This window comes from Balaenoptera physalus (assembly GCF_965194825.1).
Source record: "Balaenoptera physalus genome assembly, chromosome: 7".
Classification (NCBI taxonomy): domain Eukaryota; kingdom Metazoa; phylum Chordata; class Mammalia; order Artiodactyla; family Balaenopteridae; genus Balaenoptera; species Balaenoptera physalus.
In genome coordinates, this window is record NC_138886.1 from 57,271,442 (window position 1) to 57,286,489 (window position 15,048).

A 15,048-nucleotide genomic window follows, 5' to 3' on the forward strand; every position below is an offset into this window, starting at 1 on the left:
CTGAAAAAAATAAAATCAGTAACATTTTATGAAATTGTTATTGAATAATTTGGATATTATTGAATAATGTGAATGATTGGATTTCTCGTTTTCAGTATTTGGATTGTGAAATTTTCCTTTCATTGTGTGTTTCATCAAAACCAGTCCTTTCAAAGGCCACTGGAATATGGCTTTGCAATAGAGAATGTTCTCCATCAAATCATCTTCTTGAGCTGGGTTTATAATGGATTCAAATGGATATACACAGGGCAGCTTTTGCTACTCCGAACCTTTAATAATCACCAGGGAAATTTCAAATAGGTGTGCAGAGACTTTCCAGACAAGTAAAACCATTGAACATTTCTCGTCTCTTTGCCTTTTTTGCTGCCTATCAAGAGTTCTACAGATATGTTAATCCTCCTCAGTGGTTTTGGTGGTGTTCTCAGAAAAAGAAAAGCAGTGGAGTATGACACCCCATTATTAATAGCAGATAAGTTAGAGGGATTCCCTGTAAAGCTGAGCAAAGCTGTCAAAATCAGTTAAGGGAGATCACCTTATAGAACAGATAAAGAAATTTTATATAGACAGCTTGGAGGAAAAAAAAAAACCCACAAAATAACCTGTAACTATTGAAAAAAACCCCCAGACTATTAGTGCAGTAAATTGGGAGGACAAGCTTGAGGCTGAAAATAAAAAATTTACTTAGGTATTTAATTAAAAATTCTAGGTCAACAAAAGGCATTGCATTACTTTCTGGCCCTGTTTTCTCGTGGACTTTTTCATAAAATTGTAATGAGAAATGATAAAGTCTATGTTTGTAGTAAAGGGAGTCATCTTGGAATGAAAAGTCTGTGCCAATCTAAGACACGTAGAAGTGCCAAAAATATAAACTTATGTGGGGAAGATAAAGGAAAACATTTTATGGCACTGTTTTCTGGGACTGGAAAGCCTGGGTTTATCAGAGCAATTTTTCCAACACTATTTGCCCATAGAAAGACCCAAGAGATAGTTTTGTGAAGAGTGTCTTTTAAAAAGAGCTTCCTTCATATCCACATATCAGAATGAAGCCTGCCAGTACCGTTTTTTAGCCATCCTGTATACAGGAGTGGATTCCCAGAACTCAAGGGAACCGAGTTGTATGTGTATTTCTCTGTTCTAGAATTTTGGTACCTATCTCCCCACCTACCAGTTTCTCTGTGTCACAGCTTTCCCCCAGCGATGGCAATTGAACATGATACTAGGATAATGATGGTTTCCCCTAGGAGATACATACACTGAGAACACTTTTGGGTGTCCCCTCACTTTCCTACCTCTCTTTTCCTCTGTCTTCTTGAACTGTTTAGAGATAGTCCTTCCTGAAGTTCCTGATAACTTTAATTTTAAAATAAAAAATTAGCATTTATGGGGATATTTAGATAAACAGTACTGACTTTTATTACATGGCTCTAATAATTGTGTGGTGTTTTTTCTGCCCTAGGAGTGCTGTCTCTGCAATTTGAGAGGGGGTGCTCTTAAGGAAACTAAGAACAATAAGTAAGTAGTACGTGAATTGTGTTGAATTTCATCGTTTCCTTCTCTCTCTTGAGTGTTGAACCTCTGGGTGACAGTGTGCTCTGCCTCTCATTGTTGTACACGTTGTTCCACAGCTTTTGCTGTTTCGGTCTGAGGTGGGGCTTCTGTGCATGTCTCCAGAAACCATTACTGACAGCACGTTCACCTCTGCTGGGCAAAGGTGTTCTAAGTCAGCTTCTGTTCTGTGTCTTTGACATCATGAGGAATAACCCCTCTTTCACTAACAGAGTTTGAAGAGAGCCCATATCCTCTAGGTGCCTTTGGAATCCTTGTGTTTAACATGATGAATGCTTTCATTGTAATAAAAACAGAATATGCCTGAAAACAGTGAAATCTGTTATCTTCAGGTAAATAAAATCAATTCTAATCATACTATTAGAATAAAACCATTTACTTACTTTTAACACCAGCAAATTAACAAGAAAGTGTGTATTCTAAAATAGAAACACAGGGAGAAAAGATTGATTTTGCAATTTAAAGGGGACAGTTGGAGAATATGAAGAGAGTCATAAGTGAACATAAAAGAAAGTCTTGTTTCTATGGCAGTTGTTGAAATATATTTTTGTGTGAATTTTATTTTTATGACCCGATTTAAATATTTAAAATGGGGCCAAAGCAAATTATAGGTTCCTATGGAAATAGAAACATGTAGAGATGGTTTAGGTATAGGTTGTATTTTGGTACTTGAGAGCCAGATCCAGCCCCAAGATATGTTTTATTTGACTGACACACCATTTTATGAATTTAATTCAAAATTTAAAAGTTGAGAGAGTTTATATAAAAATCCAGATGTTCATCTTTACTTAATAAATGATTGTGTATCTCTATATGACAATAACAAGCTAGGATGAGAACCTGGCCTAAATGGGGCAGGCGCTCCTCGGGTTACCATGATTTACCAGTATGTGTGTATTTGGTTACATCTTGCCTGGCCCCATGGGCACTGGAGTTGGTACCCTTGGAATAATGTCATGTCCTGTCATGTAATGATGGAGTTGGCATAATTATGTGCATGTGCATGTTTCTGATTGTTTATAAGGAAGAGTGAAGGCACTTATTCCTACATTGATAAAGTTTAGTCTAAGAAGCTGTATATTTGCTTAATTTTGGATGTTCATCTCTCACAGTCTTAGTTAATGTCATTGGCACTATGCTAAAAACCATTGACTAGTTCTAGGCTGTTACACGGGTTATGCAGACTGCGAGATGACTTAGGCAGTTCCTATAAAGACAGAGGTGACAAGAACTTCTCTTCTTCCTTTGGGCAGGACACAAAGAAGTAGCGTTTGCTATAGAAGTATAGTATTTATTTAGATACGAAAGAATGCCCTGATGGGGTTGACACTCACCCTCTGTCCCTGTGGTCTTTAAAGGCAGGATGGAGTCTTATATTTAGAGTGAAATAATATGCTTTGACTTAAAAATAGGTTGACAAATTCGATAATTCTTTCAAAATCTCTTTAAACCTCAAGAGTCTCTATATTTATTTGAGGCATAAGATTTATGAGAGACTTAATAGTGTTAATGAGGACGTTGTCATTTTTCTGGAGTAATTCAGAATTTGAAAGGAGATATTCTAGGTTTTTAGTAGGAAACAAGGGAACAAGCTAAATTTCATTTCTCCTTATCTCTTGGTTCCTTTGATTATAGTAGGATTGCAATAAGAAACAATTTAATTAAAGACTTAATCGGTATTAATTCTGTTAGAAAACTTTTGCTATTTGTTCTAGTTTGCTTCATGATATTCGTATTATGTAAAAAAGATTATATGGTATACCCGGTTTATACCTTTTATTAATTGAACTAATCTTTTGCCACATACTAATTATAATTAGCTTAAGTACATTAAACACCTCTATATTTCAGTATCAAATGAAATAGCAGACCTACATTTCAGTATTTTGCAGGTCACGTGTAGAAAAATATAATGATAGTGTTCTTTGGTTTTCACCTAGTTCCATGTCACAGTTGTGGGCAGGTGTGGTACTGAATCTATCCAGGTATCATCCAGTAGGTTTAAAATTCAAAGAATCTGTGATGGATATAGGCTTTGGGCTTTCTTTCTCATCTGTGTGTTTCCCATCCGAGAGAATTGCCATCCTCTGGTTGAAGTATGGGATACATAAGTTTAGGGAACGGTTGTTTACATTCATGTCTCCTTTCCTGTAGGTGGGCCCATGTCATGTGTGCCGTTGCAGTCCCAGAAGTCCGATTCACTAATGTTCCAGAAAGGACACAGATAGATGTAGGCAGAATACCTTTACAGAGGTTAAAATTGGTGAGTGGCAAAGCTTCTTTTTTTTTTTTCCTCATAAATTAGTGTTAATTTCAAGTTCTGAATATTTCTATTTATGCACGCACTCCAAGGTAATTTTTTTCTTAGCTTCATTGTTTCATTCTACCTTTTTTTTCCCTTTAGCCTAAATTTACTTATCTGTACACACTCTTTTCCTGTTATATTTTAAGTATGCCTATAACTTTCTTCAGCTTCTGTTTTCAGTGAGGCAAAGGAATACTGCATTTCCTGGATTAATGTGAATTTTCAAACTATAGGCTAAACGGTGAAGTTTGTTAGAACTGAACCGAGCTATCCAACTATGTCTATTTGAATTGCTTAGTTTTTCTCTCTCTTGCCTCTTTTTGGTTGGCCTTGACTTGGCAAAATGCATCTAACCTATTTCGTCATCTCTTCACCAAGAAGAGACTTGCAGAGAAATGCAAAAACTTTAATTATTCCCAAGGGATTTTCCCGCGAATAGAGACAAGTCATTTAATTTGCCAAACTCTCTGGCTGGTTATTTTCCATTGTTTCTCTTTGTTAAGAGTATTTTTTTCATTGAAAAGTTAGGCCTTTAACATCCTCAAGATTGAGGTAACCTTGGAGTTCTGTTAAATTGTGAGCCAACAGATCATTAGCTTAGGCCCTTATATTTCATAGTTAATGAGAATTTTCCCTTAAGTTAAATTGCCTGACCTTAAAATACTGAAGCCTGTCTTACAAGTGGACTTAATACCCTACAGTTTCTTCAGCCTTTGTTACGTCTAACTTGGGGTCTTTCCACTATTTCAGAGGCTGAGCTGTAACTCTCTACCCGAGTGTTACTTGCTTTGTTATTAGTCGTCTCTCCCCCACTGGGGAGCTGGGTGCTTTGTCTCTGGACTTCTGTCTCAGGAACTTAGAATCTATTCTGCTGTCTTTCAGTGAACACTTATGTTCCACTATAGCTCCATCAGGAATTTCACATAGCTAGAAAATATGTGGCCCTTTATGGGCCTGATGATTGCTCTTGGCAGATATGAGTGGTGGGATCAAGGATGCTCAGGGTGTGGTAATGGAAGTTTTGTGAATGAGATGGAAATGACTGGGCCATTTCAATGGCCCTTTAAAGCTCATAGTGACTATCAGAAGAGAGTAAGGTTGTTCAGCTCATGGACTTCCGTAGGAAAAAGTTTGAAATCTTATATCTTGTTCACCAGTTTAAAAAAGAAAACAAACACTGACTGACACGAGAGAGAGGCAGAAGTCATCTTCGGTGACTCTTCAGACTGCTGTTTCTACTTGCTTTCAAGAAATCTCATGTTTAGCCTTTATTTTGCCCTTTCTTTCATTTTACTGTGCTGTTACTTTGTTTATAAGTGCATTCTGAGTGCAAAAACCGTAACACCCAAAAGGGTGAAAAGTTGTGTAAAAATTGGTGCAGAAAGAAGAAAAAAGAATGAATACAATAAACCTTATATCACATTACATTTTATGCGCAAACTGCTTTTCAACTATTGCTATTTACTTATATAAACTTGTTTTCATTATTCAATTGATACATATTCTATCTGTGAATATTGTTTGGGCCTTTATGATTGGAACAAAATGCATTAGTTTTTTCCATTAAAACTAATAAAAATATTTTTCACTGGGGAAAAAAAAACCACCAAAAAGAAACAAAAACATTTGCCAGAATTAGGACTGTAGGGCAGGTTATAAAGAAAAATGTTGAGTTCATGACATGCTACAACATTTAATGCTTAGTGTGACAAATACTAACAAATGTCTTACATTTTAATATTTTTCTGATTTACAAGTAATATATATTTGCAAAAATTCAAACACTACATTTAACAACCACCTTTGGTTCTCTCTTCTGAAAGATGATTTCTGTTTTCAGTTTAATGCCCCTTGGAATAGTGGTCATTGCTCTTGATGCTTCCCTTTAAGGACCTATGTGCTTGGCTTCTCTTGTCCACAAATGCTTCCTTAGTGACCTGCCGTCACTCACACCAGTCTCAAAGGGGTTTTAAGGGAACAGCAGGGAGGGGCAGCATGGATCATTTCCGTGCCAGTCAGCAAATTGTATTTGCTGTATTTCAGAAATCTGAAATCTGATGGTTGCATCTGAAAGTGGTAAAAGGTTGCCACCTTGATTGTGTATGTTACATATTCTTTATAGAAGGTTTTCCGTCCTTAAACAACTGGCACCTTTAAAAGAATATGTCTTGACTGAATTTCAGATCACCTAAACTCTATTTCAAATGACAATGGAGAGCTCTTTATTGGCATACAGGTATTCATGACACATATTTGAGTGAAAACAGCAGGCTGTAGATCAGATTTTTTTTCTGTTTTTAATATAATTTTATACGCATGGCGAGTTTTTTGGAATGATGTTTATCGGAATGCTCAAAGTGGTTATCTTAAGTGGGAAAATACAAGGGGAAACTTCATTTTGGGAGGGAAAAAAAAATCACTCAAAAATACTGTGATAGTTTGAAAGGGGACAATGGCCAGAAAGAAGCGTGGGTGACTTTTTCACCAGAAATCCTCAAGAAAGCACCATGACTCTGTTACATCTCCTGTAGTATGGCATCTGTGCCCAAGCCTTGCTCACTGTCTCTTGGTGATTGGGCTCAGGCTGGCTCTGAATAACAGAATTTATAAATGATCGCTTGTGTGTGGGGTGGGTGGAATGCACCTTTCCAGGAAATAGGATGCTCTGCCCTGAACATATAATCAAGTGTTCCTAACATCAGCATTCTTTTGAAGTTTAATTAAGCTAATAAGTGCACATCCAGCTAGAAGTCAGAGCAGTAGTTTTGTGGTATTTCATCCAGGCCAACCTAAGTCTAGATGGATTATTTTACTATGTCTATTTAGTGGATGTATGTGTGTCTCGAGTGTCAGTTTCAGTCTTTTTTCTGGAGCTGTAGCCAACTCTTTTCTAGATGCTAGGTTGTTCACCCACCTTCTTATTTACACAGATATGGGGGGGGCGGGGAATATAAGAATTAGATGTCAGTGTCAATGTATTTCACCAAACAGTTATTACCTTACCTCGCCAAATACTTAGTGTACATTTTTGAGTAAGACATTGTTTCTGTCTTCTAGCATCTTATAGTCTAGACTGGGCTTTCTCAACTTTGGCCCTCTTGACCTTTTAGACAAGTTGTTTGTTGTGGGTGACTGTCATGTGTATCATAGATTCCAGCATCCCTGACCAAACAGGCAATACCAAAAGGTATAAATTTCTAGTTATAAGATAAGCACTAGGGCTGTAATGACAACATCATGAATATAGCTGAGACTGCTGTGGGATATGTAGGAAAGTTCCCAAGAGAGTAAATCCTATGAGCTCTCATCAGAAGGGTAACTTTTTTTCCTTTTTTCTTTTATTTCTTTTTGTTGTATCTATATGAGAAGATGGATGTTAGCTAGACATACAGTGGTGATCATTTCACAGTATGTGTAAATCAAACCATCATGCTCTATGCCTTAAACTTATACAGTGATGCATGTCAATTATTTCTCAATAAAACTGGAAAAAAGTTGCCAATGCCAGATATCCCTTGGGGGGTAACATCACCCCCATTTGAGAACCCACTGGTCTACAGGGAAGACATAAACATAAGGAGAAAATTTTCATTTTTGTCATTTTCAGAAAGAGAATATCTTGGTTGAAAGAAGTAAGTTGGAGACTGAGAGAATGGAAGTTCTTAATTGCTTTTAAAAACATTCCTAGGGATTTTTTTTGGCAAATTGTTTGAATTTCTTATTTGTGAATGAAGCAATAAAATTTGGCAACCTGTGTGTATATTTGCTACTGTACAATTATTAATTTTATAATCTGATTTAGTATTTTAACATTACCTGTTTTTATAGAAATTGAACAACCTTGATTACTAATCAAGTATCATAAAGATTTACAGTTCTGTAATGTGTGTGTATGTGTACACATGTGGTAGTTACTGAGTAAGTATTCATGAAATGAATAAAAAGCAGCAAATTGTTACTTATTATTTGTGCTTCTGGCTTAAAATTATTGTGGCTGGAGGGTTTGATCAGACAATACCAAATGACTTGTTTTTTTAAGGCAAAACCCTTTAAAGGTCACAGTGGTAAATTCATGCACATCTCTGTGCGTGCTGCTTTAAAGCAAGGCATTAGTTACCTTATCTGCGTCACGGGGGACATATGATTAGGCCATAGCGCCGAGCAGTAATTTGGAGAGCCTCTGAACACCCCTGCAGCCCTTGCCCTGTTGTCTGAGAGTTCTGGTCTTGGAACCTCTGGTCAGTTGGGGATTGAAAACTGGAGTGACCTGACTGAAGCAGTAGCAAGGGAAATCTGAGCCTCTCTCCAGTGCCCACCAGGTGGTGCTGCTGTACCAGTTTCTCATCCAGTTGCCCTTAAATCACCTCCTTTATCAAGTGCCTAATTGGAGCCTGGCCCCAATGGTAGAGGGTGCATGTGTGTGAGATGTGATGCATACCGGGTTGCTCTAGCCCAAGGGATGACGGCAGAGCAGAAAGTGCTGCTTGCTGATGTGCATTCAAAGTGCTGAATTCCAGAGGGCAGTTTTTTTTAGTTCAGGTTTTGATTTAGCCATATAAAAAAGAGCTGCTTTCCCTTGGGGCAAGTTAGTGTTTTTCTGTATAAGTAATAAGCAACACTAGTAAAAGCTAGTAACTGCAAGAGTCTTAAAGGACAGCTAGCTTATGGCAAACATGAGTTTAAAATGTCTTCTGAAGTATGAAAGCTGTATATAAAAAATGCTTATTATTATTAGCGGTCTTTCTAGGATATGGAATACTGGAGTTTATGCAGAGGTATTTGAATATTTTGGTAATGTTGTTGTTAGCCTTTTATTTATTCATAGGTTCAACTTGCAGCTTTTGAAATACTCCTCTGTGCAATTATTTGTGTAGGAAGATGTTTGTAGAGGATGTAAGAAAGGATTTGTTTGCTTTAGCAGATTTTTCCTCTTATAATGACCATTGAAAAAAAGAGACAGCAAATGGAAAACAACTCTTTCAGTGCTCTTCAATGTTGATCCTAAAATAGTGTGTGCTTTGTGAAGAACCTTTATCTCATCCAGCCACCTTGTTTGCTATTATCATAGGTGTGGCCTCTACTCATCAGATAATTAAATGGACATCAATGATGCCACTGGAGTTATTTTCAAGACATTGTATTTTATTTTATTTATGTGGCTGTTAATTTAAAATACTCTAATAAAATTCATTATTTTTAAACTAAATACTGCAAAAATATATTTGGCTATAGTGGTATTTATCCAATTAGTTTGTTCTTTTCTTTCTTTAACAATATTTTGCTTTTGTGTAGAATAATTATCTCAGGGGTTAATAAGGTAATTTCTGCTGCATCTTAAAAATGCTAGAGGTTGCTATCTAAAAGCACCAGGTAGACTTCCCTGGTGGCACAGTGGTTAAGAATCCGCCTGCCAGTGCAGGGGACATGGGTTCGAGCCCTGGTCCGGGAAGATCCCACATGCCGCGGAGCACCTAAGCCCGCGAGCCACTACAATTGAGCCCGCGAGCCACTACAATTGAGCCCGCGTGCCACAACTACTGAATCCCGCACGCCTAGAGCCCCCGCTCCGCAACAAGAGAAGCCACCACAATGAGAAGCCCGTGCACCGCAATGAAGAGTAGCCCCCGCTCTCCGCAACTAGAGAAAGCCCGCGCACAGCAGTGAAGACCCAACACAGCCAAAAAATAAATTAATTAATTAAAAAAAAATAAAAGCACCAGGTTATTAAGCAGAACCATCCTTTAACAGGAAAGAAGTGGCTGAAAGTTACCTGAATAGGCTTTGTATCCAAAGCCATGTTCAAAAGGGAGAACCATTTTCTCTGTCAGTTTAAGCATTCTTCTGATTATTAATGCAGGTTCTAGATTACCTAGTATTTTTCTTATCTACTCATTTAGAATGAATTTCTTTGCTTCTGAATAACTTTTCAGTTTGGGAAAAATTATACTTGTGGCGAGTCCTGTCATCCCCAACCCCTTCCCCATGTCCTCTGGTACCTTCTCCGCTCATCCAGAGAACATCAGAGCTTTGGCACCTGGTAAGAAAAAGAATGAGGAGGATGCCGGGGACATCTCCTACTCCCCACTTGAGTGGTGTGCTCAGGGATAGCCAGTCTTGGGGCTTGTTTGAAACCACAGATGATTGATATGCCTGAGGACAAAAAGAAAAAATTGCCCCCATGTGGTATAGATTTTAAAATGTACTCAATCATTTCCTTTTCTTATTTCTTTCTGTCTTGTTTTCTCTACTAATATGATTGGTTGGTCATGGTCATAATTGAATCTCTGGAAGAGAAGCAAAGTTGTGCAAAAATGATAACAGCAAAAAAGGAAGTAGAGAGATATAAAACACACATGAAATTAGAATGTCTTTTAAAAAAAATTTTGTAATAGAAAAAAAGACGGCAAAACCTTTCAGGAAGAATTAAAACAGGAATTTTGAGAGGACAATGCTTTTATAATATGATCACACAGAAGACAGCAGTATCGTCAGGAAGCAGATCACCAGTCTTTAGATCTGATTATAAAATTTAAGAGAAGAACATTAAAAAAAAAAAAAACCCAGAAAAAGGAGTAAATCAGCATGAAATTCTGGTATTTGTTAGATATTTAGCTGTGAATGTCTATTACATATATTCATCACTTCTTGAAGATTAAATTAATTAAATATCTATGGAATTTATAGAAATGAAACAACAAGGCAAGTTTGTGGATTATAAGAAATCTTGGAAAATTGCAGCAGACCCAAAATGCAACCATTAGTTTAAACAGTCTTCCCTTTTGGAGAGAAAGTTCTCAAATAGAAGTGTTGTGAGAATATTTACATATTAAACTGTACATATCAAAGCAAAGAACGTCTATCTTGCTTGCTGTCAGTGCATAAAGAACTTGGTGGTGTTCGTTGACCACACACCTTCCTCACAGTGGCATGGAGGGTACCTCTGATTTCTGTGTCTGCAGACATTCCTAGGATTTTACATTTGAAATCCTATTTCTGCAACAAAATAGAGGGAGAAGTGATTTTTGGAATAGCCGAAGTTGCCCCCAGGCATTTGATGACCTCCGATTTGTATTTGACAAGTGAACCAAGCACAGGCACAAGTGTTCTCCGAGCGAAGAACATTATTTTGAAAAGGAATTTACACTGCAATGATGACTGAGCTACAAGCCTTTCAGTACCTGGCTGAGGCCAACTATTCTGCTTAGAAGCCTCTATACACTTTAAAATTTGTACCTGAAGGCAAATAATAGTGAACTTGAAAGCCAAAGATTATAGTTTTGAAAGGTACATCAATTCTGAGAATAGAGTGATTTCACTGTGGTATTCCATCTGAAGAGCTGAATCAAGGGGAAGAAAATACATTCAGCCTTCCTATTTCTTAAAGGAAGGCACTTGATCCCTTGCTAACTGGCTTATGTTATCAGATGCATTGAATACTAAAAATAGAATTACTGAGAGATAGAGATGGGGTCTGCCTTTCATGCTGTAAGATCACTCTGAGTCCTATTTAGTTGAAGATACAGCAACGTTGGAGAGAAGCTTTGCTTTCTTTCTAGAGGAAATCATGGTCGTATTTGACAGAGCCTCTGTTACTGCAGTTTGGGAGATGCAAAGACATACTGATTATCCTTCATCACTTTAAAAGAAAAAAAAGTAGCATTGTAAAGGCAATCGGAAATCATTATGTTCCACATTAGCTCATGTACTGATTTATTCACGTCTTCAGTTATTTTTAAAGACAAAGAGGAATTCTAAGAAAATAATAAACATTGACAATGATGAGCAAGTTTATTGGTTAAATGCAGTTGAGGGAAAATTTGCTTGTAATAGTGAACTACTGAAGGGGGAATAAGTGACACCACAAATGACAGAATCCTGGTGTGGTGTGTAGGGTCCTATTATTTCATATACTCAGTATAAAATTTATTATATCATTAAGAACATTCTTCAGGATTTCAACATACACATGTCCCCAACTTTGTAAGATTTTTAAATGAGTGTGGTGTAAAAAAAAAAGTACATTAGTAGCTGTATAGTACTTTACTGTCAGAATGATTTGCTACAGGGACTAGATCCTATTGGAAGCTGTCAAATTTGTATATTGCTGTAATACCAAACCATAAAATCTTTTGAGTAAAATGGAAAATGTCAGATGGGCATGACTACAAATAATATACTTTCTGAAGGCTGTAGATGTCTATAGGAGAAAATGTGTAAATGCATGAAATATTATCTTGTTAGTATGGATTTTTCTTTATCTGACGAAAGAAGACTGTGAGGCGAAAGGAAATTGATTGGAGCCTTTAAATTTTTTAGTTTTGAACTCATTTTTCCTGAGGACTAATTTTAAAAACATTATTAAATAGATAAGTAGAACTTCAGATAATTCATGATTAAAGAGTATAGTATGAGAGTCATCTCGTTTTTTAGCTTACATTGCTGAATGGTCCATTTTTGTCTGATCTTGTCTGTGTGAGTAGTGATTACTGATGGATCTTTTAATTGAGTGAGTTGGGGTCAGGGTTCCAGAGGTGGGGTCACCCCTTTCATTCCAACATCGACTGAGTCAATACCAACAAATGCTTGCCAAACCGAGACAGCTGCTAGATGGCTCTAAACAATCCATAGGGTTTTGCTTGGTCAACAGTGATTGACAGCAGAGAGGTTATAGTTTTTGAAAGGTACAGTCATTATTATTGTAAGACAGTGGGTCCATAATTATTTATTTTTCTAATATTTTAGTATAAATTATTTATTCCCTTGGAAGCGGCTTTTAAAAATCAACAAAAAGGTTATATATAAAGTGACAATCTTTTCATACTTGTAATTAATTTAATGTAAGTCAGCGTGGTATATTTTAGGCATGTTCCCACAATTTAGTGATGTCATTTTCTAAGATGAGCTCATAGATACAGGTACCAGCCCAGTTTGCATTTATTGATTTAAATATCAAGGGTTCTGTGCATTCATCTGTATTGCCCTTTGGGTCATGGATTCTAAGCCTCTGCTACATGGAGAAGGAGTGTGCCGGCTCTGGACTAAGAGTGTTGGAGTCTTGCGTCCACGACTTAAGCAACCTTGGCCATGCAGCTTAACCTCTCAGAACCTCATCTGCAAACCGGGGTGGTTGTGAGGATGACATGATGCAATGATGCAATGCATCATCGGCGAATGACGTAACCCCTTGCTGCATAAATCTCTGTAAACTGCCTTTTGGCCAATTAGGATTGGAGTGGATAAATATTTATAAGGAGGGAGTAGGTTCTTTGTGCTATCTCATTTGTTCATCCATTTGCTCAGTAAGTATTTCCTTAGGACTTGCTGTGTGGTTAGGTGATAGATGTATGTCATTTCTGCTTTTATAGATATTACAGAATAATGGAAGTTATTGAAAATTAGATAAGCAGCTACAAAGCAGCACAAAAAGTTCTACTGTAGTAAAAATCCAGAATGCAGTGGAGGATCTTACTCAGTTTGGGGTTTGAGGGCAGTAAAGGGGTGTAGAAAAGCTTCCTGGAAGAAGCAGTGCCTAATAACGCCTCATCTGAGACCTGAAGGACGAGAAGAGGGCGCTGGAGGAGCGGTCAGGACCAGGAACAGGATGCTCGGCATCCTGGAAGCGGGCGGGAACCGTAAGGTCTAGGAAGTGAAATTTCAGCAGAGCTGGAGCATGAGGTATGAGGAGGGAGAGATGAGTCTTGAGAAGGGGAAGCCTCAGATGATGTAGCACCGTGCTGTCCAGTACGGTAGCCTCTGGCCACTGACGGCTACTGAGCACTTGGGATGTGGTCAGTGTTACTGAAGAGCTGAACTTCGGATTTTATTTAATTTCAGTAAGCTAAGTTAAAAAACGGAAGCAGCATAAACACATGAAGTACAACTGTAGTTTTGGTAGGTCCACATTTTACATTTCAAACACCCTTGAAAATTGAGCGTCCAAATTGAGATACATTGTAAGTATAAATACATAGCAGATTTCAAAGACTTACTATGAAAAAAAAAGAATGTGAACTATCTCATTAATAATTTTTATATTGGTTACATGTCAAAATGATAATGTTTTGGATTTGTTAAGACGTATTGATGTATTATTAAAATCAATTTCACATGTCTTTTTTATTGCAATTACGTATACTTAACATAAAATGTATCATTTTAGTTATTTTTAGGTGTGCAATTCCATGGTGTACAGTGGCATTAAGTATATTCACATTGTTGTGCAACCATCATGCCCCTCTATCTCCAGAACTTTTTTATCTTTCCAAACAGAAGCTCTGTACTCATTGAACAGTAACTCCCTATTCTCCCCTTCCTCACCTGTGGCACAGGTGTCTCCTAAAAAAATTAAAAATTGCACATGTGACTTGCATTTTATTTCTACTGGACAGTGCCATTCTAGAGGACTTTGTACTTTATCCCAAACAGGTGGAAGAACCTTTAATGCCCATTAAGAAGTGGAATAATATGATCAGATTTGTGTTTCAGAAGGGTGTTGTGCTTCTGGTGGGGAGAATGTATTCAAGAGGGTAGGACTGGAGCCAGAGAGGCCAGTTTCAGTAATCATGTGAAAGATGATTTTGGTGTGAACCTGGGATGGAGGTCAGTGAACTGATCATAGGCGGGGTTGGCTTGGACTAGGTGTGGGGGGAGCTGGGGTTCTGGCATAAGCAGCTGGGGGACTGGTCATGCCATGCGCAGGGCTCGTCATCACTGGAAGGGGACCGGGTTGAGGGGGAGGTACAGCTGGACATCCTTAATTTGAGGTCCTTGTAGTCCAGCTGGGTGTAGCACAGGGGAAGCATGTGTCAGAATTCTACTTCTTGTGGGTATGTAGCTATTTACCAGCTGCTCTTAGGTTGTTAGGACGAGAAGCATATGAAGTTCAGTAACTATTACTGGTCAGAAATTCAGGAACAGTGAGCAACTGTGCTTTGTATGGATGTGAATTTGGCTTGTGATAATATTGTATCTGCCTCTCTGTACTCTTTCTGAAGTGTAATAATCAGGTAAAACAACGTTAGCCTTGGGAGTTTCATTTCTGTCTTCTCTCAGAGCAAAAGAAATGAAGAACATTGAAAATGGAAACTAAACCTATAGAAATGGAATAGTTTGATTTGCAAAAAAATGAGCAAGAAGGAAAGTCCAAGGTTCTCATGAAAGATAAATGTGTCCTGCAA

The 15,048-nt window shown here is 37.6% G+C and overlaps 1 protein-coding gene across 9 annotated transcripts in view; it reads left to right on the top strand.

Annotated features, from left to right (window-relative positions):
• Positions 1–15,048, top strand: part of KDM4C (lysine demethylase 4C) — a 431,040-nt gene that overhangs the window by 291,580 nt on the left and 124,412 nt on the right. For 8 of the 9 annotated variants that reach the window (XM_082470884.1, XM_082470885.1, XM_082470880.1 and 5 more), the window contains 2 exons: positions 1,457–1,512; positions 3,721–3,829. In XM_082470884.1, coding sequence (XP_082327010.1) covers positions 1,457–1,512; positions 3,721–3,829 — 165 coding nt within the window. Of the gene's footprint in view, positions 1–1,456; positions 1,513–3,720; positions 3,833–15,048 lie in introns of those variants that run through there. The other variant, XM_082470889.1, reaches the window with a different exon arrangement.